This window comes from Bos grunniens, chromosome 9 (assembly GCF_055505025.1).
Source record: "Bos grunniens cultivar Pamir isolate PY7600 chromosome 9, Bosgru_T2T1.0, whole genome shotgun sequence".
Lineage (NCBI taxonomy): Eukaryota > Metazoa > Chordata > Mammalia > Artiodactyla > Bovidae > Bos > Bos grunniens.
In genome coordinates this window covers 95,910,953-95,935,826 of record NC_141173.1, presented here as the reverse complement: position 1 = coordinate 95,935,826, position 24,874 = coordinate 95,910,953, and the positions used below count along the sequence as shown (strand labels likewise).

At 48.7% G+C, this 24,874-nt stretch overlaps 1 protein-coding gene across 12 annotated transcripts in view; it reads right to left on the bottom strand.

Annotated features, from left to right (window-relative positions):
• Positions 1-12,327: 12,327 nt before the first annotated feature.
• The window catches only part of TULP4 (TUB like protein 4), a 199,147-nt gene continuing 186,600 nt past the window's right edge, over positions 12,328-24,874 (bottom strand). For all 12 annotated transcript variants that reach the window (XM_086318544.1, XM_086318548.1, XM_086318543.1 and 9 more), the window contains 5 exons: positions 24,280-24,424; positions 22,247-22,340; positions 21,010-21,153; positions 16,108-18,629; positions 12,328-14,475 (listed from right to left, as the gene is read on the bottom strand). In XM_086318544.1, the coding sequence (XP_086174670.1) occupies positions 14,359-14,475; positions 16,108-18,629; positions 21,010-21,153; positions 22,247-22,340; positions 24,280-24,424 (3,022 nt within the window). In that variant the 3' untranslated portion in view covers positions 12,328-14,358. The remainder of the gene's footprint in view (positions 14,476-16,107; positions 18,630-21,009; positions 21,154-22,246; positions 22,341-24,279; positions 24,425-24,874) is intronic.

Here is a 24,874-nt window from a genome sequence, read left to right as displayed (position 1 = left end):
AACACATGAAAAGATGTTCAACATCACTCATTATCAGAGAAATGCAAATCAAAACCACTATGAGGTACCATTTCACACCAGTCAGAATGGCTGCGATCCAAAAGTCTATAAATAATAAATGCTGGAGAGGGTGTGGAGAAAAGGGAACCCTCTTACACTGTTGGTGGGAATGCAAACTAGTACAGCCACTATGGAGAACAGTGTGGAGATTCCTTAAAAAACTGGAAATAGAACTGCCTTATGATCCAGCAATCCCACTGCTGGGCATACACACTGAGGAAACCAGGAGGGAAAGAGACACGTGTACCCCAATGTTCATCGCAGCACTGTTTATAATAGCCAGGACATGGAAGCAACCTAGATGTCCATCAGCAGATGAATGGATAAGAAAGCTGTGGTACATATACACAATGGAGTATTACTCAGCCATTAAAAAGAATACATTTGAATCAGTTCTAATGAGGTGGATGAAACTGGAGCCTATTATACAGAGTGAAGTAAGCCAGAAAGAAAAACACCAATACAGTATACTAACGCATATATATGGAATTTACAAAGATGGTAACAATAACCCTGTGTACGAGACAGCAAAAGAGACACTGATGTATAGAACAGTCTTATGGACTCTGTGGGAGAGGGAGAGGGTGGGAAGATTTGGGAGAATGGCATTGAAACATGTAAAATATCATGTATGAAACGAGATGCCAGTCCAGGTTCGATGCATGACACTGGATGCTTGGGGCTAGTGCACTGGGATGACCCAGAGGGATGGTATGGGGAGGGAGGAGGGAGGAGGGTTCAGGATGGGGAACACATGTATACCTGTGGTGGATTCATTTTGATATTTGGCAAAACTAATACAATTATGTAAAGTTTAAAAATAAAATAAAATTTAAAAAAAATGTACTTTAACTTGAAAACTGTATCATGTCAGTTGCCACCACATTGTAAATAGCACAAAAATTTAGGAAATTTTCTTCCAGTATTTGGAAACCATTATCCTATTTAGCACAGAAATTGCTCGTGTCATTAATGTCCTAGTAAAGTTCTGGCAATGCATGCAATATACATCTTTGTTGTTTCACATTTGTCTCACTCACAACCAACATTCATGTCAGAACTATGCTAATTTGTCAGTTGTAGTCATAGGTTGGCTACGGATATAAGCGTTTGGAGAAAATCAACAGATGCATTCTCTGAGACCCAAATGGCCATATGGAATTATAATAGAGTGCTGTATATTTTATTATTTGTAATTGTGTGCTATGCATTCTTTGTATTGTGGCGATCTATAATGCTTATGCGGGCATATCATGCATTCAGGGCTTTGTTTGTTTCTAGAAAGCTAGTTGTTATTAATAGATATTTACCAGTGGGTCAGTGCACTCAACCCTGAGTTGAAAGTCTGGTTCTCTGAGAAAGGGGATCTCAAACGAGATGACACCCAAGCATCAGAGGACTTGCAGGAGCAGAGGCCCATGTCTGTCCAGCAGCCGGACACTGGCAGGCTGGATGACTTAAGAAGGAGCGTGGGTAAAGCTGTCGACATTATACCTCCACCCCTTCTACACGGTGAGTCAGTCAGTAGAGAATTAGATGCTCCCTGAATTTTCGAGAACACGCTGGCTTTCTATTCATGAACCGCTGAGCTCTCTCAGAGTTGCTACACCTTCCCCTGCCACCTCCCCAGGGGGACTCAGCATCCATTTTTCTCCCCAGGGTGGTATTCCTATTTAGAGGCGGGAGAATTCTTATTCAGATGTGTCAGAAGCAGGTGGCCAGGCAAGCAGCAGCCCAGCCCTGTTGTGGGTGAGCAGCGGTTCCCTGAACTTGCCTTTATCAGTGATAACAATGTCCCAAGTCTGCCACAGGAAAGGCGAATAAGCTTTGACGAACTCGCTGTGTGCTCCTGGGGGGCGAACTAAGGCAGTAAAATAAAACTGAGGTTTGTGATAAAACGTGGCTGTAACTGGATGATGATCTGCTGCGCATTTCCTAATTATTTTTCTCACATAACTTCCAGGGGCTCCTAGGACGTTTGTCCCTTATGACTGTTTCCGCATGTGCCCTTTCCATTTTTACAAGATTAAATTAGAAACTGAGCGAGATGCGTGTTTTCTGGACAGCACTGCTTCTTTCTGGACAGTATTTAAAAATATAACTGAGGCAACTGTAAGGCTTTTTTTTTTAACTAGTGCCAGTTAATTTACTGTTCACTGGGGGTAGGTTGATTTCACTCTTATGATAAACTCTTATTTAAACTGAGAGGCTGAAGGGATAAACTGATAGTGACCAGACTCTATACAGACACCCTGACCTGAAACCCGCTGTAGCCACTCCCAAAGGCCAGTATGCTCAATGTCAGCTTTGAGGGAGTCACACTGCCACCTCCAGCAACAACCTCTGTGACAAATGGCCCCGTATAGTCAGAAGGTGGCCAGTAACTGACAGTTCCCCTAGTTTTCATCCCTGCTTCCAATTCAGGACCAACCAGAGAAAACCAGTATGTTCCTGACCAACCACCAGACCCCAGGCTTCCAATCAGGCACCTCCAGCTTCCCCGAAGCCTCCATCAGGACATACCTGGGTCACGCCTTTTCTCCACTAAGAAGCCCGCTCCCCTGACTCCTCTGAGTCTCTGCCAGTCACACTGATGAGAAATGACGCCCTTGCTACATCAAGCTCTGAAGAACTAGGCTTTGCTTGTCACCACTGGTTAGTCTTTACTTCCGTAAATGTAAGACAAAAACAAATTTCCAGATCATCTTGAGGCGACCCTGACCCCTGCACTGTCTCCCTGGTATCAGCGGGCACCACACAGTACCTCTTCAGCGGCCCTTTTGGGGCCCTCAGCCCCCGGCCTCCTTTTAGGAGGTGCTCTCCAGGGGCGTGGGACCCTCCTGGGAGCACACAGTGAGGCCTGGTCCCCCTCCATCGAGGCTGACCCCAGGTGGCCACCAGCTGTCCCCCGGCCATTTGGGCAGTCCCCAGTAGGATGCCACCTTCAGGGGCTCCTAGGGGACATTATCTGCTCTGACTTTCAGGTCATCAAATATTCTTGGTACTGGCAATTGACATGACAAGAAGTCTTTTGCAAGAGCTCAGAAGAGATGTTTACTTTGGTAAATCATCTATCGAGCCAGCATTTCTGGATATGAACCCCCAAGCCCTGGAGATCACAGACCTTAGGGTGTACTGGCTTCAACCCAGACAAACACTTGGCTGACCCTAAGTGGTTCTCTTCTCTAAACTGAGTGAAAGATGAGGTCTAGGGCCCCAGTGAAACTGGGGACAAAAATCTCCAAATATTAATTAGAAACAGATGACAAGCGTGGTCAGAATGAGTCTGGCATTCTCAATCTCAATTATCTTAGGAAAGACTGTATTTTCGAGAGTTAAACTGCAAATTAAACAAGCTGAATATTTGCATCTTGGTAGGCTGTAAACGGCAAGAGCTCATTTCTGTTTCTATCAACTCTGCTTCTTCAAGTAAGTACTCTGTAGAAACAAACCAGCCTCTACACCTGTGCAGCTCAGCAAACACACTCCACACTTGATCAAGGGTCTCTCGCCTGCTTGAGCAGGAGCGAAGTAGATCCTTTATTCTATGAGAAGAGGGTGAAAGAAACCTGCCTTAGGTTTTCAGTAAAATTCACAGAAGCACAGAATTCTGAAGTCAGGAAGAATGTGGAGCGCATCCAACCCAATTTCCCTACTTCTATTTATTCCTTGGGTCATTGGTCTTACTAAGATGCTCCCTTAAAATCCAAGGGCAAAAGAGTTTGGGTCACTAAAAACTTCAGTATTTCTTCCTCTGTGTGGTCTACCATGCACAACACATTAGAGTATTGATAGTTCTAGAAAACCCTACAGTAAAGGAAGTCTGTTTTCCTTTCATCAGAGTTCAAAGTACTTGAGAAATATGACCCATCCCTTGGGGAATACAGACTTGGTCTGGTCTCCTCATTATATGTAGTTGTCATTCACTGTGCCCGACTCTTTCTGACCCCATGGACTGCAGCACACCACGCTTCCCTGTCCTTCACCATCTCCTGGAGTTTGCTCAAACTCATGTCCACTGAGTTGCTGATGCCATCCAACCATCTCATCCTCTGTCATCCCCTTCTCCTCCTGCCCTCAACGTTTCCCAGAATCAGGGTCTTTTTCCAGTGAATCACCTCTTCGCATCAGGTGGCCAAAGTATCAGAGCTCCAGCTTCAGTATTAGTCCTTCCAATGAATATTCAGGGTTGATTTCCTTTAGGATTGACTGGTTCAATCTCTTTGCAGTCCAAGGGACTCAAGAGTCTTCTCCAGCACCATAATTCTAAGCCATCAATTCTTCAGCCCTCAGCCTTCTTTATGGCTCAGCTCTCACATCCATACATGACTACTGGAAAAACCATAGCTTTGACTACATGGACAGTTGTTGCCAAAGTGATGTCTCTGCTTTTTAATGTGCTGTCTAGGTTTGTCATAGCTTTTTTTCCAAGGAGCAAGTCTTTTAATTTCATGGCTGCGGTCACTGTCTGCAAGTGATTTTGGAGCCCAAGAAAATAAAATCTGTTATTGTTTCTACTTTTTCCCCTTCTACATGCCATGAAGTGATGGGACCGGACACCATAATCTAATTTTTTTGAATGTTGAGTTTTAAGCCAGCTTTTCCACTCTGCTCTTTCACCTTCATCAAGAGGCTCTTTAGTTCCTCTTCACTTTCTGCCATTAGTGTGGTGTCCTTTGCATATCTGAACTTGTTGATGCAATGCTGATGACAGTCAGGATAAGTTCCTTCATCTCCCAGCTTTCAGAACAGTGCTCCTGATCCCACATCACTGATCTGGAACCTGTTCACAGTTAATAGTCTTGTCACCACTCATTGAGAGTGCTGTGACCCAGGCTTTACCAAGAACTCTCCATTCAAGTCTGGTCTCAATTATAACTCTGTCATCCAGTGGTGCACACGGGCATTTGTTAAGGAGATAAGTGCTTTGTAAGTTTTAAATAAAATCTGAACTGTTTCCAAGAACAACGCCTGGGTGTTAATGTCCAAACCCTGCAGATATGCCCACATCCTTTACCTGTAACCTTGAAGATGCTCAGCACAGAGCACCTCCGACCCAGCACAGGCCAGGCACCAGGTCTGGGTGGGGCTGACGAGTTTTGGAGTCTGGGCCCTGGCTGAGTGCTTCACTGCTTCTGTGAGAGGAGGGAATGAAACCCGGAACACTTCCATGGCACAAAGTGACCAGAAGGAGACCTGGGTGCAGGAAGGTCTGGGTCAGGGCCCCATCTCTTCTGCCTCATGTGGCTCTTTGCCCTGCCCAGGGGAGAGGTTTGAAGACCAGCTCTTCTTAGGAGGACAGCCAGTGTGGAAAACCCCCAGGCATATGGTACTTTCTGGTTCTTCTCTTTGCACAGAGTCCCTTCCCCTACACCCAGGTGGGTCTTAACTGCCAGCAGCACGGGCTCTGATGAAACGTCAGCTGTCCTGAGAGTGGTTTCTCTTCTCTGAATTTTAACTGAGCTTCTCAACACTTCTAAGACGTCCAAGTCAGGGGTCTGGACAAGGTGCACCCAGGTCTTTGGAGCATCATGCCCGTCTCGGGAAGCTGACCATCAGGGAGGAATGAAGAGAAGGTGAATGTGAGGCCGACTCTCGGCCTCGCCCTGGGCTCTGGTCTGGGCCTTGTTTCCCCGGGAGGGCGGGTATCCACTGGCCGGGAGCTGGTGCTCGTTGTCATTTACGAAGTTTTACACTCGCCCTTTTCTAAAAGCAGTGCTAGTCTGGCTGCTCTGCAGTGTGCTCCCGGCTCTCAACACTGCCTGGCTTGTAGTGAAGTCAGTTAGGAGTTTCTACCTGCTCTCTTCATCTCTCTGTTGGGACCAAACTCTCCCACGAGGGGCTTGAGAAGAGGGAGAGCACGCTTGCCCATGGTGGTTTGCAGAACTTGCTGTTTTTAGGGGGCTGTGCTGTTGCTGTCCTGTTCACCTCTGCTCTAGTCTGGATACTATACATACAGCCAGGCAGCCTTGGGTTGTGTCGGTTGGAAGACCTTAGCTAATTAAATTAGTTTTAGCTGCATCTCTAAAGTGTGAGTGAAAGTCACTCCGTTGTGTCCAACCCTTTGTGATTCCATAGACTATACAGTCCATGGAATTCTCCAGGCCCGAATACTGGAGTAGGTAGCCGTTCCCTTCTCCAGGGGTTCATCCCAACCCAGGGATGGAACCCAGGTCTCCAGAATTGCAGGCAGAGTCTTTATCAGATGAGCAACAGGAAAGCCCCTCTATAGTGTACTAAAGATAAAAACAAGTACTAGGCTCCAGATAAAAGTCTCTTGGAACAGATGCACTTGTACCTGGCTGCTTTTGAAAAATTATTATGCTTTTAAATATACTCTTGAAAGTGAAAGTGTTAGTCACTCAGCCGTATCTGACTCTTTGGGACCCCAAGGGGGGCCCTGAAGCATGATGAGACCCACCAGGGTGGAGCTAATGGAAACGAAAAGGCAAAGGGAAAGGCTGGGGAAGGGAGGCCAACTCCATGTGTGATCAGCACCATCAAATGAACCATTTGGTGCTGACGGGACTTTCTCCCACATGACTGGACACACGGAATGAATGGAGACAATTTCTTTCTGGCAGAGAAATATATTCTTTCATGATTGAAAACAAAGGAGGCAAGCTTCAGTACTGGCAAGAAACCATAATCCCCAGACTTGAGAGCCCCCTGTAGTCTGTACAGGTACTTTGGGAACATGTACCTGGGACTCAGAGGACCCCCTGGGGCTCCGGTAGAGACAGAAATAAATCACTTGAGGACAGCCCTTCTCTTCCCAGTGGGAATCCATCACGCGTTTGCATCCCAAGCATTGTGGTATCTGGCCGCTCGCCTTCTTACCAGAGACAAAAAGTAACACTGGTAAAGCCCAGATTTCCATGATATCAGACATGAAAAGTATGAGACTCAAGGATTAAAGGACTGCTCCTCTTACACCTGGGGCTGCACTACTACTGGGTCCATGCATGACGCCACTGGTGGCTTGGGGGGGGCAGCCCTCAAGGTGACACGCGGGAGGAGGAAACACGGAGCTGATTTGTTTGAAAGGGGAAACGACAAGACCGTTTGAATGAGCTGGAGGCCAAGCTAAAAGGACACTCAATGATCCTCGGTTCCCCATGCACAAATGGGGAATGGTGTCAGGACTGGCCTCTTTGTCGTGCTTTGGAGACTGGAAGAGCAGTCCCGAGGGCTCTCTGCACCCTGTTGGCTGAAGATGGGAGAAATGACCAAGGTAATGGGCTTGACTAAAAGAAGGCAACTGGATCAGTGGTTTGAGACACTGTGATGCAGCCAGCCTTTATCATCCAAGTTTCCCCCATTTTGGGGCGTCCTGGGGGTGGGGGCTACTGTCGCACATGCAGTGAAAACCGCTGCATAACCATGGGGCTCAGCAAGTGCCTGGAATACACTAGAGCTGAGCAGCACAGGGGCTACCTGAATTTCAGATTAATCAACTGAAGGCACAGACATCCCACATGGCCAAGACGCTGTCCTGAGAGATAGATGAGGTTTAATAAATTCCTCAGGCTTATCTTGCCTCAAGATAAACTCAGTAAGTTCTCTGCTATAGTTTTTTTCCTAATTTCCCACAGCTTTTACTTTGCCTTAAGTGCCAAGTTTCAAGGAACAAGTCTGAGAACTGCACTGCAAGTTTTAGGAGAGAAGCTTTCACATTCTCTAAAATCACAGAGAATGCACACTCTGAGGAGTGAGGTGATGTGGAGGCAGGGACCCCAGAAGACAGAAAGCAGAGGGATGTAACTACTTTCGCCCAGGACTCAGTTGCCTGCTAGGGTCCTGCTTCTAGGCTGCTGTACCTGCTGTGGCCTGAACCTACGGTTCCAACAGGAACTTTGAGTGAGATTTCAGAAACAAGCCTCTTCTTCGCGTGGATGGTTGCATGTTCTTCAGTGCATCGAGCAATGGTTTCTAAGATAAGCAGAGAAACAAATCCACGCAGACCAGCTCCCTCATGACGCCCAGGTGAGTAACCGTTCGATTTCCTGACAACTCTAGAGGACGAGCTCTCGAGTGGGTGGGCGCGCCTGCTGGTGGGCGAGGGCGGCCCACCTACACTGCCTCTCTTTTCCCAGGAGATGACTGAGTGCAAGTGGCTCAGAGCTCATTACAGGCACATGATTACGAAACACCTGACTGAGAAGCTGGGAATCAAAACTAGGTCTATTCATTAATGCGATCCAGAAACCTTCGATTGTACTTCAGGATTGTTTTTTTTTGGTCTATGGAATCCAGAAATCATTTCAATCTCTCAATGCTTCAATTTTCTTCTGAAAGAAAAGAAGGTAAAAGGTATCCACTTTATAATGGAGTATGGAGATTCAGCTGCGCATTCTTAGAATAGTTGCAGTGCAATCTCCACGAGGCAGTTGTGTGTCTCCAATGAGTTTTGGGGGCCGGGATATGGGAGCTAAATTGACTCTCTATTCTCTTAACACTACCAGGAAAAAGAATACTGAACGCCAGAATAAAAACAGAATGCATCCTTTTCAAGATGAGGTTTTAGAAGGAAAGGGATTTGCCAAGTATCCTTACTTTGAAAATACATCATTTCTGGAGACACTACCTCACACTGAATGGCCCCCAGGAGCCGGGCTGGTGGAGAAGGTAATCCCACTCCTACGCATGGCCCTCAGCTCACAACAGAGCCTGGCCCTGAGGCCTTTGGGCCCTTGATTTCAGGGGAGGGGAGGAAGGAGCTTGTTTCTGATCAGGTCTCCCTGCTACCTGATTTAAGTGGTGAAGATACAAGGAATATCAACTTGAAGCTCACAAACTTTCACAATAAAACCAGATCTATTTTGATTCTCATACAAAATCCAGTTTAGCTTTGTATGACTATTACTATTTAAAGCACAGATTTATAGTTCTATGATTATTTAGAAATTAATGATTAAAATTTGCTAGAGATGACAGTGGTTTTTGGTTCTGTCTCCTAAAGCTTGAGTGACCATATCTATTTTTTATCTCTGGAAAAACCACATGGATGGCTCTGTAAATGTGCATGGGAACAGTATTCACAGGTGAGCCTCCTACGACCCTCAGTCCTTGCCTCCCTTCCAAGGTCAGAGGGAATTCCAGGACGAAGCGGGGAGGCGCACCAAGTCTCATTAGAAGTAATAACAATTAACAGTTATCTTGGCACTTGCAGTGGAATTGCTCAAAACCTGGGTTTATTAAGTTTGTTACAAAGTAAAAAAGGAAAGTGTCAATGTACTTAGCACCTCAGATCTTGTAGGTACTAACAGAAGCACCCTGAATTGGTTTTTTTTTTTACAAAAGCAAAGAGAAACAAAAACTCAGATCAGCTCAACAGGAAAACAGCATGATCTGGGACCTCTCAGAAGGAACAATGATAATAAAGGCCTCAGGTGTCACGTAACAGTTGGCGGTAACCCAGAAGTCTAACTGGAGCCGCGGTCATCCGGGGTCATGCCAACAGAGAGAACCGATTTCTTCTCAAATGACTTAAGACCACATCTGAATTTGGCACACAAGGAACTGATGGGTTTTTGTGGGGTTTTTTTTGATCTGAAAATTTTATTAAGCAATAGCTGACAACTCTTACAACTTCAAATCATCAAGAAAAAAAAAATAAGGAGATTGATCCATCTCAATAATAAAGATGGAAAATAATTTGGACAAACCACATCATTTTGAATGCAAACCACCAATGCCTTCTAGAATACCTCCTGCACAATCAAATACACAAAACACATAAGGAGAGAGGAGACCAGGGTGAGCTCATCAGAATGAAATTTGGAAACCTCAACAGATCTTGCTTGGAAAATGAAACAAAGCAGGATGCTGAGTTCAGAAACCGACCGATCGGCCAATAGGAGAGGAACCGGGCGCAGCAGGCAGCGCGCCACCCCCAGGTGGGGCCGGGAACATGCAGGGGGTCTGGTTTGGTTTGGGGCGTGTGCACCTGCACTGCGTGTGTAACCGTCAGGAAAAAACAAACAAACAAAAAAACGAAAAAGGAAATGCCAGTAGTAATAAACTCAGAACGTGTGTCCAAATTTACAGTACTCAAATGATGCATTTATAAACAAATGCAAAAACAATACTCCCCTTGGTAAAATAATACAGCGCCTTCTTCAGTCGAACGCAAACTTTGCTATGACACAAAAGAAATTGTATCTACAGTAAACAAGGTCTTAGAACCGTCCCCCTCCCCCTTTAAAGAACATATAAACAGAAAACACAGGCACAAGTTACAAGAAAATCACACAAAGCCAAAGAAATGAAAACCACAACCCTTCAGAGTTTCATCAGCCAGAGATAGGCAGACACAGGAATGGTGAAGAGTTTTTGAGTTGTGTGCTGTGACAAAAATCCCAGGAACTCCACCTCATCTGGACACATCTTGTCTCAACCAACTCTGTGCACAACCACTGACTTGGCCGAGCGATACACGGCCCACGGGGGACACAATGGGTTCCTTCTTGAGAAGCCTGCACATGAAGACCATGCAACACTGCAGAGCACGCCTGGCAACTCCAGCCAGCCGAGGTATACACTCGTTTGTCTTTTTCCTGCCCACCCTTTACGGCAAATGGTGACTTGTTTTAGGACCATTCTCAGGGGTGCCCACCAACCAGGGCACACGCATGTGTGGGTCCGTCTCACCTGGAATCGGTGTGCTTAGCCTTGCTCAGTCACGTGATCCCACAGACTGCGGCCCGCTGGGCTCCTCTGTCCATGGAATTCTCCAGGCCAGAATACTGGAATGGGTTGCCGTGCCCTCCTCCAGGGGATCTTCCCAACCCAGGGGTCGAACCCAGGTCTTCCACATTGCAGGCGGATTCTTTACCATCTGAGCCACCAGGGAAGCCCGTGAATACTGGAGTGGGTAGCCTATCCCTTCTCCTGGGGAATTTTCCCGACCCAGGAATCAAACCCGGGTCTCCTGCATTGCAGGCGGATTCCTTACCAACTGAGCTACCAGGGAAGCCTGCCTGGAATTGGTGCTTTTGCATAATCTTATGAGAACAAACATGATTCCAAATTCATTTGCTTTTAGAGGTAAAGCTTCCAAAGGTATTAAATGCACTGGTTTACATTCAGTAGGTGGCTCATGAAAACAGGCAAAAAAAAAAAAAAAAAATTTTTCTACAAAAGGCCATGTTTTGAAACCTACCTTCCAAATTTGTAAAGTGGAATGAGGAAACGTACACTTCAGGCCCTCACACCATTGATCTGGACCGCAGGCATTTGTAAGATTGTTCAGACCGTCCTTTCATTTTACAGATGGATAAACAGAGGCCCAAGGTCACCCACCAACTCAGTGGCAGAGCTGGCTCGATCTGGGGGTCAGCCTCCTGGCTTTCATCTATGATTACACGTTCAAGTGTCCTCTTGGGGCACGATAAAGAAGCAACAGCCAAGGGTGAAAACACTGCAAACCCTTTGACTTCTGCCACGAGAGCTTTGACATTTTCCTGCTTTCTTGGTGTGAGTTCTTCTTAGGATACACATACATTCAATGGGTGTACTATACTCAAAGCTGTGCCTTTGGTTTGATGAGGTTAAACCAAGTTTAAAATTGGTTTCCACGTTTGTTAATATACCGCTTCCCTCAAAGAGGTGTGGATCCTGTTCTGTAGTTGACTATTTACTGTGCTAATGTTTTTAACTTTAGAGATCCAGGGAGGTATCTTAATATTCATAAGTTGCTATTAATAAACACTAAGTATGTACACTTCCACTGCTTAAAGTACTGACTTTGATAGAGAATGACCAAATGAAAGCAATTTTCAAAGTAAGTGAAATCATCACCATCAACTGCAAAGACACAGCATTACAATGGCTACAGCCACCTGTCTCTGATTGGCGAGTGGCTGCCTCCTCCTTCAGGCTTGGGCGGCTTCTGCTCATCAGAGGCAAATTCCTGCCAAACATCCAGGGTGGAGGCCTTCACCCCTGTGTAGGAAAAAGGGCTTCTGGGGACTGAGCTAAGCATTCAGCAAGTTTAGTTCATTATCTGTTACAAATACTCACTTTCTCTTCACACATATTTGTCATTTTCATTCCAAGGATTTCTCATTTCGCCTCTTATTTTCATTGAAAATAAAATTTTCAACAGAAGGGGAAATAGTATTTTAGGATCTATTATCTTGAAGAAATCTCCTTTGTATATAATTGATAACACAAAATGAAAAAAAAAATTACTTTTAAAGGATGAGTAGGAGTTTTTCCCAATTAGAAAAAGCACAAACTGTCCAGCAAAAAAAAAAAACCACCTTCTACCATATCCTTTTTATTTCTTGCAGCAAAACATACTGCCACCAAATAAGTCGTTACAAACATACTATTTTTCTAAATAAATAATAAAATGGCATAACTCACCAGAACATAGTAACAGAATAATTTCTACTAACACTATCAAAGCAAGATAAATAATTAACTCTTGGACAATAAAAACAAGGGAACTGGCTTTAAATTATTTAGAAATAGGCTCTAACCATTATTGCACAACTGATGATAAGCACTGAAACATCATATTAAGCTACACAAACTCATATAAAAGAATTATGTAATTCTGAGTACACAGCTAAATTCTTTCTGGAAAAATTTACCCACCAAAGAATCAGGTTCAATATTTTAAAATATGGGAACCTCTGGTAGTAGCGGGGAGATGGCCTTCACCATATTTAAAACCTCACCTGTGTTTCTTCGGGGTGTAGAGACAATGGTAAGGGGGTGTCATCTTTCAGTGGGCCTGTTTCCTTCCCAATTTTTAAACTAAAACAGAAGACTAAAAACCATTTTTTTTTTTTTTTGGAAAATACACTTCTGCAGTATCTTCCACTTGTTTCTTTTTAAACAAAATCCAAATTTAGGACCCTAAACCAGTAGACAGTTCCTGTGTTCCTGCCCTACTCTCACAGATATGAGTAACCAAAAACATGAACTGGGTCGTGTTATGAGCAGGGCTGAATATGGCCCAACAAGTCCCCTAGGAGAGGGAGATGGGGAAAGATAATCTCTGGATTTTTGTTGTTGCAATTAACAAGCAACAGTCAAGAACTTCAGTAGGTTCTGTAACTTTAACCATGTTCTCCCAGTGGTTTATCACCTCAGTAAACAGTCTGTACAGTCAATAAACAACTTTTTTTTTACCCCCTAGAGAAGTTGGTGGGGCTCTTGTCAAAGAACTGATTATAACTGTATCTTTTCACACCCTGGCAAGTGCCTAACATCTTTTATTTTTTGTTACATTTCTAATCTGTTGGAAAACGTCTCTAGCCAACTGAATTTTAATACAGCCCCAAAGAGGAAAGGAGTACTTTCAAATCAGTGCTGTCAGCATTTTTAGGAAGAAAAAGTACAGAACAGTGTTATCTAACGGGAAAAATACTGTGTCGGCTGGGATTCCCAGATCCCACAATGAGAGCGGGAGAGGGAGGGAACCCCCGCTTCTTGGCCTCTAGTGACCCATCCCTGCAGCCCAGGAAACCGCTGCCCCTGCCACGTGTGGGGAGCTTGATTAGACGGAAGGATCGCTGAGCCGACGGAATTCTGACACATTGGGATCTAGTGGAGGCACCGATGTAGTGGCCCTTGGACCGCGCACACATCTGCAGGAGTCCCTTCCTCCTGTTATCCTTCTCTGTCAGCTCACGAGCACATCCTGTTACACCTGGTAACAGCACCCCCGGGAAAAAAGCCTCCTTTTATTAGTCAAACACAGTGCATTTGCCAAAATACCCTTCATTAATCAAGTCACCTGGGGGGGTGGGGAATAACATAACGTGTGAATTAAACGGTGCCCCACCAAGAGAACCTGTACCTTCAGGATTTTTTGGTTGTGTTTTTCTTTAAATGTTTTTTTTTTTTTTTAAACACTAGTGGTGATGTTGGAGGAATAATAAAAGCTGGATGTTGTGGAGGAGGAAACGACACAAGCTCCTAGTCTCGGAGAACCAGCCAGGTGGGAGGCCGGCTGACCTTCCCTCTGAAGGGCCTCCCAGCCTGTGGCCGACAGAAGCAAACCCAGGAGGACATCCATTCCCACAGCAGCCTTGCTTCCCAAGCACCACCAGGTGCCTTGCACCCTTCGGTTCCAAATGCCACTCTCCTGTATCTTACTTTTGCTTAAAAAGAATAAAAAAAAAAAACACAATAAAGGATAGTAAAAACCCAAACAACGATGAAAGGTCAGTGCCCTCTCCTGGGTCTGAGAGATGTTTCCAGTTCTGCCCTCATCTTCTGGGCCCCGGACTGCGGGGCTCCATCAGGTCAGGCCTCTCTCTCCTGCCCATACCAGGCCCCTCACTTGAGGCGCTGAGTCACGTTGGCCAGGGCGACCGCGAAGGCCTGCACGGCAGAGAAGGGGTACTGGAAATCCAGGATGTAGGCGCTGCCGTCGATCCTCCCGAACTGCATCACCTGGGGTGGGGTGGGGTGGGGAGGCAGACACGTTAAAGGAGACCCTCAGGGCCCCTCCCGACAGAGGCAGACAGCATGTCTGTGAGAGATCTGCGACTCTGATAAGCTCCTCAATCTAACTGTGAGTAAGTGGGAAATAAACGCATGGAGGACCATGTTGAACTGTGCAGTGGGGAGGCCACAAGGAAGATTCGGAGCATGGGGAGCTCCACGGGTCAGAGGAAGGGGTTTCTCCACCAAGGAAACAGAGAGAAAGGAGCAGCAGAGAAAGGAATCTCCAGGCTCAGAGGCTTAAGAGAACCACCGCTTGTGACTATCAGACATCCCTGCTCAGAGAGGGACCAGGAAAGCACACTTGGTCCCCTTGTGGGCCTCTGCGTTCCGGTCACCCAGGGCTTACCGGGACCACACTACTGATGTTGTTACATGATGTGACATTCATTTGTTCATGGTCTCTTTTCCATTTTTGTAAACTCCATGAGGAACAGGGGCCTTTCCTCTGATTTCCTCAGTGCTCTAATTTCAGCACTCAAAACAAAGGTTGGCAAACTCTCTGGGAAGGGCAGATAATAAACATTTCAGACTTTGCAGGTCACGTGGACTTTCCCACAACTACTGAACTGCTGTTGTAGGGTGAGAGAAGGGTAGATAGTACTGAAGTGGACGGATGTGGCTGTGTCTCAATAAAACATTATTTATAGAAAGAGGCTGCAGGCTGGGTGGGCCTGTGGGCCATAATTTGCCAACTCCTGGGCCCAGAAGATTGCCAGGTATTTAGCAGGTACTCTATAAACATTTGTTGAGCAAATTAACAATGTTGAGATTTAAATGAGCAGTGAAAAGAGTTCCCAGAATAGTAGGGAAGGATAGTCCAGACTGACAGCCATGCAGTGGGACCACAACAACTCCAAGTTGGAACAGGAAGAACTGAGAAACTATGAAAAAGGCTCAAGTGTACCAAGAGGAGATGCATGTTCTGCTGCAGAGTCAGGGAAGGACTTAATGACAGAAACACAGAGAAATAAGCTACCAGAAGCTGGGTAGTCGTTACGTCTAGGGCAATGAGCCTACGCAATAAAGGAAATGTAGTGGCTCAGAGACGAGTCATATTTAGAGGCACAATCAGGGACCCACAATGACTGATTTACCTGGGAAAAGGGGAAGGGAAAGTTCACCTGTGCTGGGGAGAGACTAGGGTGAAGAAAATGAACCCTCAGGTTGCTCAGAGAGAAATAAATGCATGATGCCCCAAACCGAAAAATCAAGAGACAGAAGTAGAAACGTGTTCTTTGCTGATGCATCGACAGACACCAGGAAAAGCACACAGAACTGGAAGAGTAAGCCTCTGGGAGGGTAGGTTCTGGGAGCGGGTAAGTGCCTGCTACTTTCCTCATGGGTCTTGTAGGAACCATCGGACTTTAAAAAATCAGGACATGGGTTACTTTGGTGAGAAATAAGTAAGACGGGCACACTGAAAATGAGAGGTCCAAGTGGCCCCAACCTAAGAGACATCAGCTGCTTCCCATAGTTCCCATCGGCCTTCTGAATAATTCTCCTGGAAGGCCAGAGCCCAGAGATCTGTCGCGACCAGAAGGTCGCATTCTGGCCGCACCCCGGGACATGGCCTCTTACCTGCCGCCCCTCCAGCTCGATCTGGAAGTTCTTTGCCGACTCCTGGGTCACCCGCCCCCCGAAGTCCAGCTGGTACACCTGGGTGGCCTCGTTCCAGAGCGGCTGCTTGTTGGCCATGACGTACACAAAGCCCTGGCTGCCCAGCCGGCCGTCCTCCTTCTCGCTGGCCTTCCTGCACTTGAACTCCTCCAGCTCGCTGGCCGCCCGCAGGCTCCTCTTGCTCTTCCAGCCCTTCTTGCTGCCCTGGCTCTGGTTCATCAGCTCATCCCCACTGATGAAGAGCTCCGGCTCGCTCTCTGAGCTGTCCTGGAACTCGTTCGTCTTATTCAGCTTCTTGGACTTCAGCTGGTCCTTCTGACTCTTCACTTTCTTCTTCTCCCTCCCCAAGCGGGGGCTGGAGATGAGGGAATTAAAGTCGCTCAGCGTCCGAGCCTCCTTCTTCACCTTGCCCTCGGTGATGGCCTGAACATTGCCCTCCTCTGCCCTGCTGTCCAGCCGCTTTCGGTTCTTCTTCCCGAATTTCTCTGTCCGCTGGGGGATCGGGCTCTCCGTCAGGGAGAGGACTTCCTGGAAGTTGTCTGCGGTCTCCACCATCACCTCTGTCCCCAGGTGGCTTTGGAGGTCAGTGGGCGGGGGGGACACCAGGGGCTTCTCCACCACCAAGTGTGCCTTGGGGGGGAGAGTGCCCTGGGGGTTCTGCACGGGGGGGCAGGGGCTGTAGGAGTTCCAGGGGTGCAAGGCAATAGGGGGCAGCTGTAAACTGGAGCAGGCACTGCTTCCCGGGTACATGGGGGGCAGGGTGCAATAGGCCAGGCTGGGCGGGTAGGCGGGCTGCAGAACCACGGTGGACTCCTGCTGAGCAAACTGTGCTGCGGCCAGGGCGTCTTTCGGGGAGCAGGGAGCTTGCACCCCTGGCAGCGGGGAGGTGCTGCAGCCGGCCGAGTAGGGCACCCCCATCCCATAGCCGGGCTGGAAAGTGGCAGCAGGGCTGGCAGGAACCTTGGGGGAGACGAAGGGCACTCGGGACACGTCTAGGTGCTGGCCTGGACCCACCACCAGAGGGGGCAGTTTCAGGGGGTTGGGCACCGTGCTCTGGGCTGTCCTTTCCTGAGGGACCCACACATCCTCCCCCAGCACGGGGTCCCACTGGTAGGGGGGCGGCCGCTTAACGGCCACAGCGGCCTCGCCCAGCGCCGGGTGCCTCGGCGGCTTGTCGGCTGGACAGTGCTGGGCCAGCGCCTCGTCCTCAGTGAAGGCCGAGTTCACGTAGTCAGCACGCTCGCGGGCGCCTTCGCCCGCGCCCAGAAGGTTGTAGGACGACTGGGAGGTCAGCGGAGAGGTGCTGGCCGCGTGCGCCAGGCTGGCGCCCGGCTGCGCCCCCGGGTCGGGCCGGCCCGCCGCGCCCCCTGCGCCGCTGCACTGGCTGCAGGTGTAGAGCGCGGGCGGCGGCCGCGCGGGGAAGGGCGCCGTGCCCTTGGGCTTGGGCGGGTGCGGCGGCGGCCGCGGGAGCTCCGCCAGCTGCGCCGCCCGGAGCGCCGCCTCGCGGTTGTTCCTGCGCAGCGTGGCGTGGATGAGGCCGCCGTCTGGCCTCTGCCCCGCGCCCCGGCTGGGGCCAAGCTGGCCGGAGAGGTCGGGGTAGGGCGGCGGGTCCCCCGGGGGGATGGAGTAGCGCGGTACCGTCAGGCGGTTAAGGGTGGCGCTGGTGCAGGGCTGCGGGACCTTCTTCTCGGTGGCCGTGAGCCTCAGCGTGGCCGAGCTGCCCGGGCCGGGCAGCGTGTAGGTGTTCTGGGAGCAGAGCATCCGCGTCCGGGGCCTGCACACCTCCTCCACGTTGCCGCTGCTGTCGAAGGTGGTGATCCGCTCGTAGCCCAGGGGCGGCTGGTAATGCGCCGCTGTGGGGTACAGAGAGAAGTCGCCCTTCTTCAAGCAAGTGTCCACCGGGGGCTGCGGGGGCGGCAGCGGGGGTGGCGGCGCCGCCGTGGTAGGGGCGGCGGGGATGGTTCCGGGGTAGGGGGGCGGGGGGTTCATCTTGGCCACCTGGACCTCCTGGGGGGCACTGAACACCACGGCATCCCCCTCAGTGGCCAACTGGGGCACCGGCCGCAGGGCCTTGGCTGGCTTTTGCAGATGCTCGTGGTCTCTGTCGCCAAGGTCTAGCACGGACAGCTGGATGGTCCCCTGGGCTGGCGGTGGCAGGGAGAGCTGAGGTGGGTTGGGGAGGCCGCGGCCCATCTCCACGCCTCCAAAGATCACCTGGCCGGGGTTGGAGTAGCGGCTGGACACGGGGTACTGGCTGGACACGGGGTACTGGGCAGCACTGTCACTCGCGTGCTCGGCACCGCCCACGGCTGTGGTCTGATTGGTCAGGACGTCCAGCTGCACATTCTGGTTGGCCAGCAGGGACTGCACCAGCCCGATGCTCTGCGTGGGGGACATGGCTTGAGCTGAGCTGTGGATGGGGGCGATGGGGATGTTCACGGTACAGGGCGGGTTGTTTTCGGGTACACCAGATGCTCCTGTCACTGGAAGGCAATTAGGGAGATGAGCTGCTTACAAAACAGTGCCATGAAACTGGGTCAGCACAACTCATCCAGTCCTCCTGCATACAAAATGCAATGGCTACAGAGGAAGGTGTGTTTGCTTAGGGAAAGCCAAACAGTTCACACAAGTTATGCAAAACTTCCCTAATGTTTCTAGAAGATCACACAGGATGAACCTGATGGGTTCTTCAGGGCAGCCTACAGTCATTCATAAGCTTAGGGCATTGCCAGAGCTTTTCAATAAACACCATGTACCTCAGTGGCACCGGGGCAAATAACTAAGTGTTTAAAGATGCTGATAACTTGTGATCTTGATAAAAGGGGCCACTGTTTTGTGCAGGAAGCGGGCAGTGGTACAGTATCAAAGTCCACTGAAGATTCAATGCCTAGGCTTTGGGGTAGATATCTCCAGAGTTATGGGCTGGTCAGGGTAGGACACGTTCTGCAGCACATGTGTGTCTGAGATTTGTATATAAATTAAGTTTCTATAAATAGAACCATGTGAAATGCAGCAGAAAAGACCACTGAAAAGACTCTTCCAGCAAATCTGCATATGAAGGGAAGGGTCATTTCCTAATTTATCTGCTTTTTAGCTTTTCAAATAGTATGTAAGGTGAGCCACACTGAACAAACCCTGTAGATGTGTCTTATTTGTACAGTGTGCATTTGCACAATGATCGGCAGAGCACATGTGAGTGCTCAGGGCCACTGTCTGAATGGCCCTGACTACAGTGTTCACCGAGCGTGCCAAGCTGACTCCCGCAGGCCTGTGAGTGCTGCTAGTGTGTGAGCAGGAAATAAGAGTTTAACAGGCTAATCGCAGAGGCTGGCTGACCTTTCACCAGGACTGTAGCATGAAGCCAGCTGGTTCATGAAAAGCCAAGCCTGCCCTCAGCTCCTGTAACAGACTCTCCCCGCCCCTGGGTGCTCTAGTGAGACAGCACGACCTCCTGGCTGCCCGAACCTGGGCCCCATCTCAAATCTACTCTTTCTGTTCCGCTTCCTCTTCCAGATGCTCTCCCCTCTGCACGGAACTCTGAGGGCAGGCATCTTCCCCGCTGAAGGAGGGCCTCTGTCATGTCCTCAGCACTAAGTGTAAGCCCCTCATCCACAGGGAACCGCAGACGATTATGACCACAGCTTAGCGTCAGACAGAGCCCTACCTGTCACCTTCCAGGAGAATGGAGGCCAACACAGGGAAAGTGTAAAAGACACTCCTATATCCGAGGCTGTGAACAGCAGGACATGGGCTATATGCTCAAATGTGTGCAGCCTCGCCAAACGGCAGGCTCCTGTGGTTCCAAAACCGTGCCCATCAGGACTGCCTGAGTTGATAATATCTGCTTCACCACTCAGATAGAGAAGCTGTCAGAGAACCAGAGGCGGCTACCATGAGCAAGCACCACACTGCTTTACAGGTAAAAACCTAGGCTGAGAGAAGTCAAGCGAGTCCCCACGTTCAGGGCCTGAGGTGGGATCAGAGCCCCCCGCCCTGCACTCCATGGGGAGGAACAGAGCCCCTCTGTCTGAGAATGACCAGGGACAGGAGAAGTCTACGAACCATGCAGGGTTCCTCTGGCTCAGAAACCAGAGATTTTTCAGAGCCTGTATTTACATAACTGCAGACAGGCTTTTTTGAGAATAGTCACAGACAAGTAACTGGCAGACTAATTACAAATCATTTTAATCTATTAATAATCAAAATAGGGTCCCCTGACCAGAAAGCACTTAAATTAATTTGAGATGCTACAAATATCTCAAATTTGTAAACTACAATTTTAAAACCTTGTACCAGATTTTAACTCAGACCAGGCTTCCATGCACAGAGCCCTGCACTGCACTTGAGAGAGAGAGAGGCTGAAATGCACAGGTTTTCCACCCGGGAGCCAGGGCAGGTTTGAGAAACCGGGCTTTGTGGGCACAAGGTCATCTCAGTGATGTCATTCTCTAAGCAGGGGCTGACAGGATGAGGGCTGGCCTAGGGCCGGTGAGACCGGGCTTCAGTTCTGGTTTCTGAGTCCTGACTGGTCCTGATAACGTCTCTTTATCCGGGCATGGGACCAAGAGGAAAACCGTGAGGGGAACGAGATGGTGGAGTTCTCTGTGAACATGAGGCGTCACGGCCCTGCAATCGCCCTTGCTCTGGTGGCTTCTTCCTCCCCAAACCAGTGACAGGATGCGCCCTTTCCCCCGCGACACCTCACACACCTTCCACCCTGACTGAGGAAGCTGTACCTTTTCCAAACCGCGTCCGCAAGCACACCTGACATGCTGGAATCCTCAACTACTTACCACTCTGTCCCCCTCACCATTAACAGAGAGTATGGGCTCGTGACAAACTGGTTGACATGTGTGAACACACCTGGCAAGTCATCTTCATCTTCACTGAAAACATTTGGGTTGAAGACAGGTAAATTAACGTAGTCCATGGAAATCTTCCGAACCTCTGGGAGATAGATAGTCATCTGCCGCGGCTGGAGATGCAGGAGGCTAGTTTTGTAGATTACTGGTGGGGAGGAGGAGGGACACAGTCAACAGAGATGCGGCAGACGACAGCCAAGGCGTCAGCAGAGCCCCTTGCGGGAAGGGAAACGGGGCCACGGCGGCTCTGCCGTCAGAAGACAGATCTCGTGCAGAAAGAGCCCAGGGCCCAAGGGCAGCCCTTCCAGACACAAGACCGCCAACCCCTGACCCGGACACAGCGTGGATGCGGGAACAACAAACACCTGGACACGGCAAATTCTCAGTCTACACGACAAATTGCCCAGCCACTCTGCCAGTAGTTTGTCGATAGAACCACATACATTTCACATGTCAAAGACAAATTCTGTTTTGGAATGAGCTGGGTATGATAAATTTATTTTGAAAAAAACCTCATTTGTAATCAGAAGGATAATTTAGTGAAAATAGTTATGATAACCACAATGCCAAGCTCGGGGAATCAAATTCTGCTTTTATTCAGGACTGAATTCTTGGTCTGACTTACTTTAAATATCAGGATAGAGAACTGCCACATGCTTTCTATAAAACGTGAGCCGAGTAAACGTGAGCAGATAGAGCTACTCACTAGAGTTGGGTAGAGAGAGAGCCAGATGCTCTGGGTTCCTGCTTGGCTCTGTCTTCCCAATTCCATTTTCCCCAATGTCTCAAGCTTCCAACAGACATGACATTTAACTGGTACTCGAAAATGAAGTCTATAAAGATTTACCACTAAGAACTGCACTAACAGTCAGCCAACTTGTTCTTATAGCCTCTAATGCTCTCTTCTTGGCTTTCCTCAAAAATTGCTTTTGCTTCAAGAACCTGAGGACACTGGTACCAAAATCTGCCCACAGTAAAAGGCCAGAAATCAAAACGACCAGAAAACCTATCAGAGCTTTTGGCTATTTTTATCACCAGGGCTTATATAAAAAAATGGAAGCACCACTGGCAAAAAAAAAAAAATTGAACAATAATTCTATTCTTCACTAAATCATGGTGGCTTGAGTCAAACTTTGGAGGGAAATACAAACTCATCTTTTGGTGCTGTAAGAGCTCACTGTACACCACTGGAGGCTGAATCGATCCCTGAGTCTGAGTTCCGATGGTGCAGCGCTTACCTGCACCGAGGTTGGTTGGCAGGAAAGCAGCCAAGCCCACGATCTTAAATTTGGTTCCCCAGATATTAGACGTGACCTGAGCGAGATAGTTGTGCTGTGGGAAAAAGGAAGAAGAATCACAATCTGTTTCCATATTTTCTATCAATCACTTAAGAAGTAAGAATGCTAACACTTTTTGCTTAAAAAGCCACTGGCGGTGGCTGCTGATGGAAATATTCACCCTGTGTCATTCCACCGTTTTCAAGACCAGACGCTGACGAGAGCACAACAGCCCTGTTTCCAAATGGTGGCTCACGGGCTGTGGTTCTCGGGCTGGGAGCAAGGGGTGGACGGATCCCAGCGTGTCCATGCGTGGGGAGGTTAAAAGGTCACAAGAGTGACTTTGGCACACTTTTCTTCGCCTATCCTTTTGCCTGTCACTTGAACTACAAGGGTACCAAGCTCTGACTCCATTCTTAGCCTTGATATTTCTCCTGGAAACATCAGTTGCACTGATAACTGTGTGTCCCGAGACCACCCAATTATCTGTTTTCTCATTCGATTAAATTTCAAAAAATTTTAAGTTATCACTGTGCCCAAAACCACAGACATACATAGGCTGTGTGTGAGGCTGTGTGTGTGTGCATGCGTGTGTGCACACACAGGTGCAAAAGCAATAATAAAGATGATAAAATCCAGCTCCTCAAGAAAAGGGAACCCTCCAACACTGCTGGTAGAAACGTAAGCTGGTACAGCCACTGTGAGAAACAGTATGGAGGTTCCTCAAAAACTAAAAATTGAAATACCATATGATTCAGTAATTCCATTTGTGGGTACCGTCTGAAAAGAAAACCCTTAAAACCCTAATTTGAAAAGATATGTGCACTTCTAATGTTCAAAGCAGTATTATTTAAAGCATCCAAGACATGGAGGCATCCTAACTACCCAACAACAGATAAATGGGCAAAGAAGCTGTGGTGAACACACGCACACGCTAAAGTGTTACTCAGCCACAGAAAGAGTGAAATGTTAGCCATCTGCAATACCACGAAGAGACCTGGAGAGTATATGCTAAGTGAAGTATGTCAGACAAATACTGCATGATTTCACTTATACGTGGACTGCAAAAAACAAAACAAATGAACAAATGTAAAACAGAAACAGATTCATGGGGAACAAACAGGTGGTTGCTGGGGTGGGGGTGGAGGGGGATGAGTGAAATAGGTGAGGGAGATTGAGAGCTACAACTCCAGTTACAAAATAAACACTTTCAGGGATGAAATGTACGGCATGGAGAATATAGTCAATAATATTGTAATAGCTTTGTATGGTGACAGCCAGTAAGCAGACTTATCATAGTGACCATTTAAAAACATATAAAAATACCAAATCACTATGTTGTACACCAGGAACTAACAATAGTGTTGCAGGTCAGTTATAGTTAAAAACAAAAACCTATATACATACATACACTCAGCTTATAACCCAAGGGAGGAGATAAGGCTTGTAGTTATTCACACACAAGGGAGTCATGAGAAAGGATAAGGGAGCATAAGCAGGATGCACTGGCCTTATTGTGGCTAAGCCAGGGAAGGCGGGCTTTGGACAGAGGTGGTTACACCTGGAAACCTGAAGACAGAAACCACGGGGAGGAGACAAGAAGGTGGGCCCACTGACCGGGAGATGCAGTCAGAAAGCGGAAGAGCGCAGTCAACCTCGAGGCAGTGGCCCCGGGGTGAAGGGGGCCAGGAGGGAGGCAGGCCGGCCAGACGTGGGGCTGCGACCAGGGCTGGGCTCCTGGGACGCTGGGAGTCACTGAGGGGTCAGGAGCGGTTGGGGGTCCTGCGGTGGACGTGAGGAGATGTCTCAAGCAGAGCTGCCTTGGAGAAGGCTCTCATGGTAGCCACAGGGATCCCCGAGGTGGGAGAGAGGCCGAGTGGGACAAGGAGGTGACAAGGGCCCCGAGGGGCTGCCGTCCCAGGCACGGAGACGGTCGCCAGGACTCAGCGGCCCTCACCCACGTTCAAGGGGGAAGGGCAGCGGGGCTCCGATACCTGAGTGATATCTTCAAAGGGGAACTCCCTCCGCGCCAGGCTGGGTGAGCCGATGGACGGCTTGCGCATGGGCAGGCGAGGAGAGCGGGAGAGCTCCTGAGCGGCGCGAGACAGCTTGGGGGACTTCCGGGCCTCGATGTTGATCCTGCAGAGACCAAGCCAAGGTCAGGCACCACCCGTGGGCCCCCGGGGACGCCACACTCTCAGGGGCGGGGCCCTTAGTTTAATGAAGTCCATGCCGCCTGCTTTTTTGCCTTATGAACGTGAGGAAAGAAGGACAGAATTGTATGTGGAATAGTGTATATTTAAAAATAAACTGCAGTTAGATCAAGTGATTTATTTGTAAGGAACTTTTACTTGAGGCTTCTCTGGTGGCTCAGATGGTAAAGAATCTGCCAGCAATGCAGGAGACCTGGGTTCGATCCCTGGGTTGGGAAGATCCCCTGGAGAAGGGAATGGCTACCCCATTCCAGTATTCTTGCCTGGAGAATTCCAGGGACAGAGAAACCTGGCAGGCCCCAGTCCATGGGGTTGCAAAGAGTTGGACACAACTGAGCAACTAACTGGAGAAAGCAATGGCACCCCACTCCAGTAC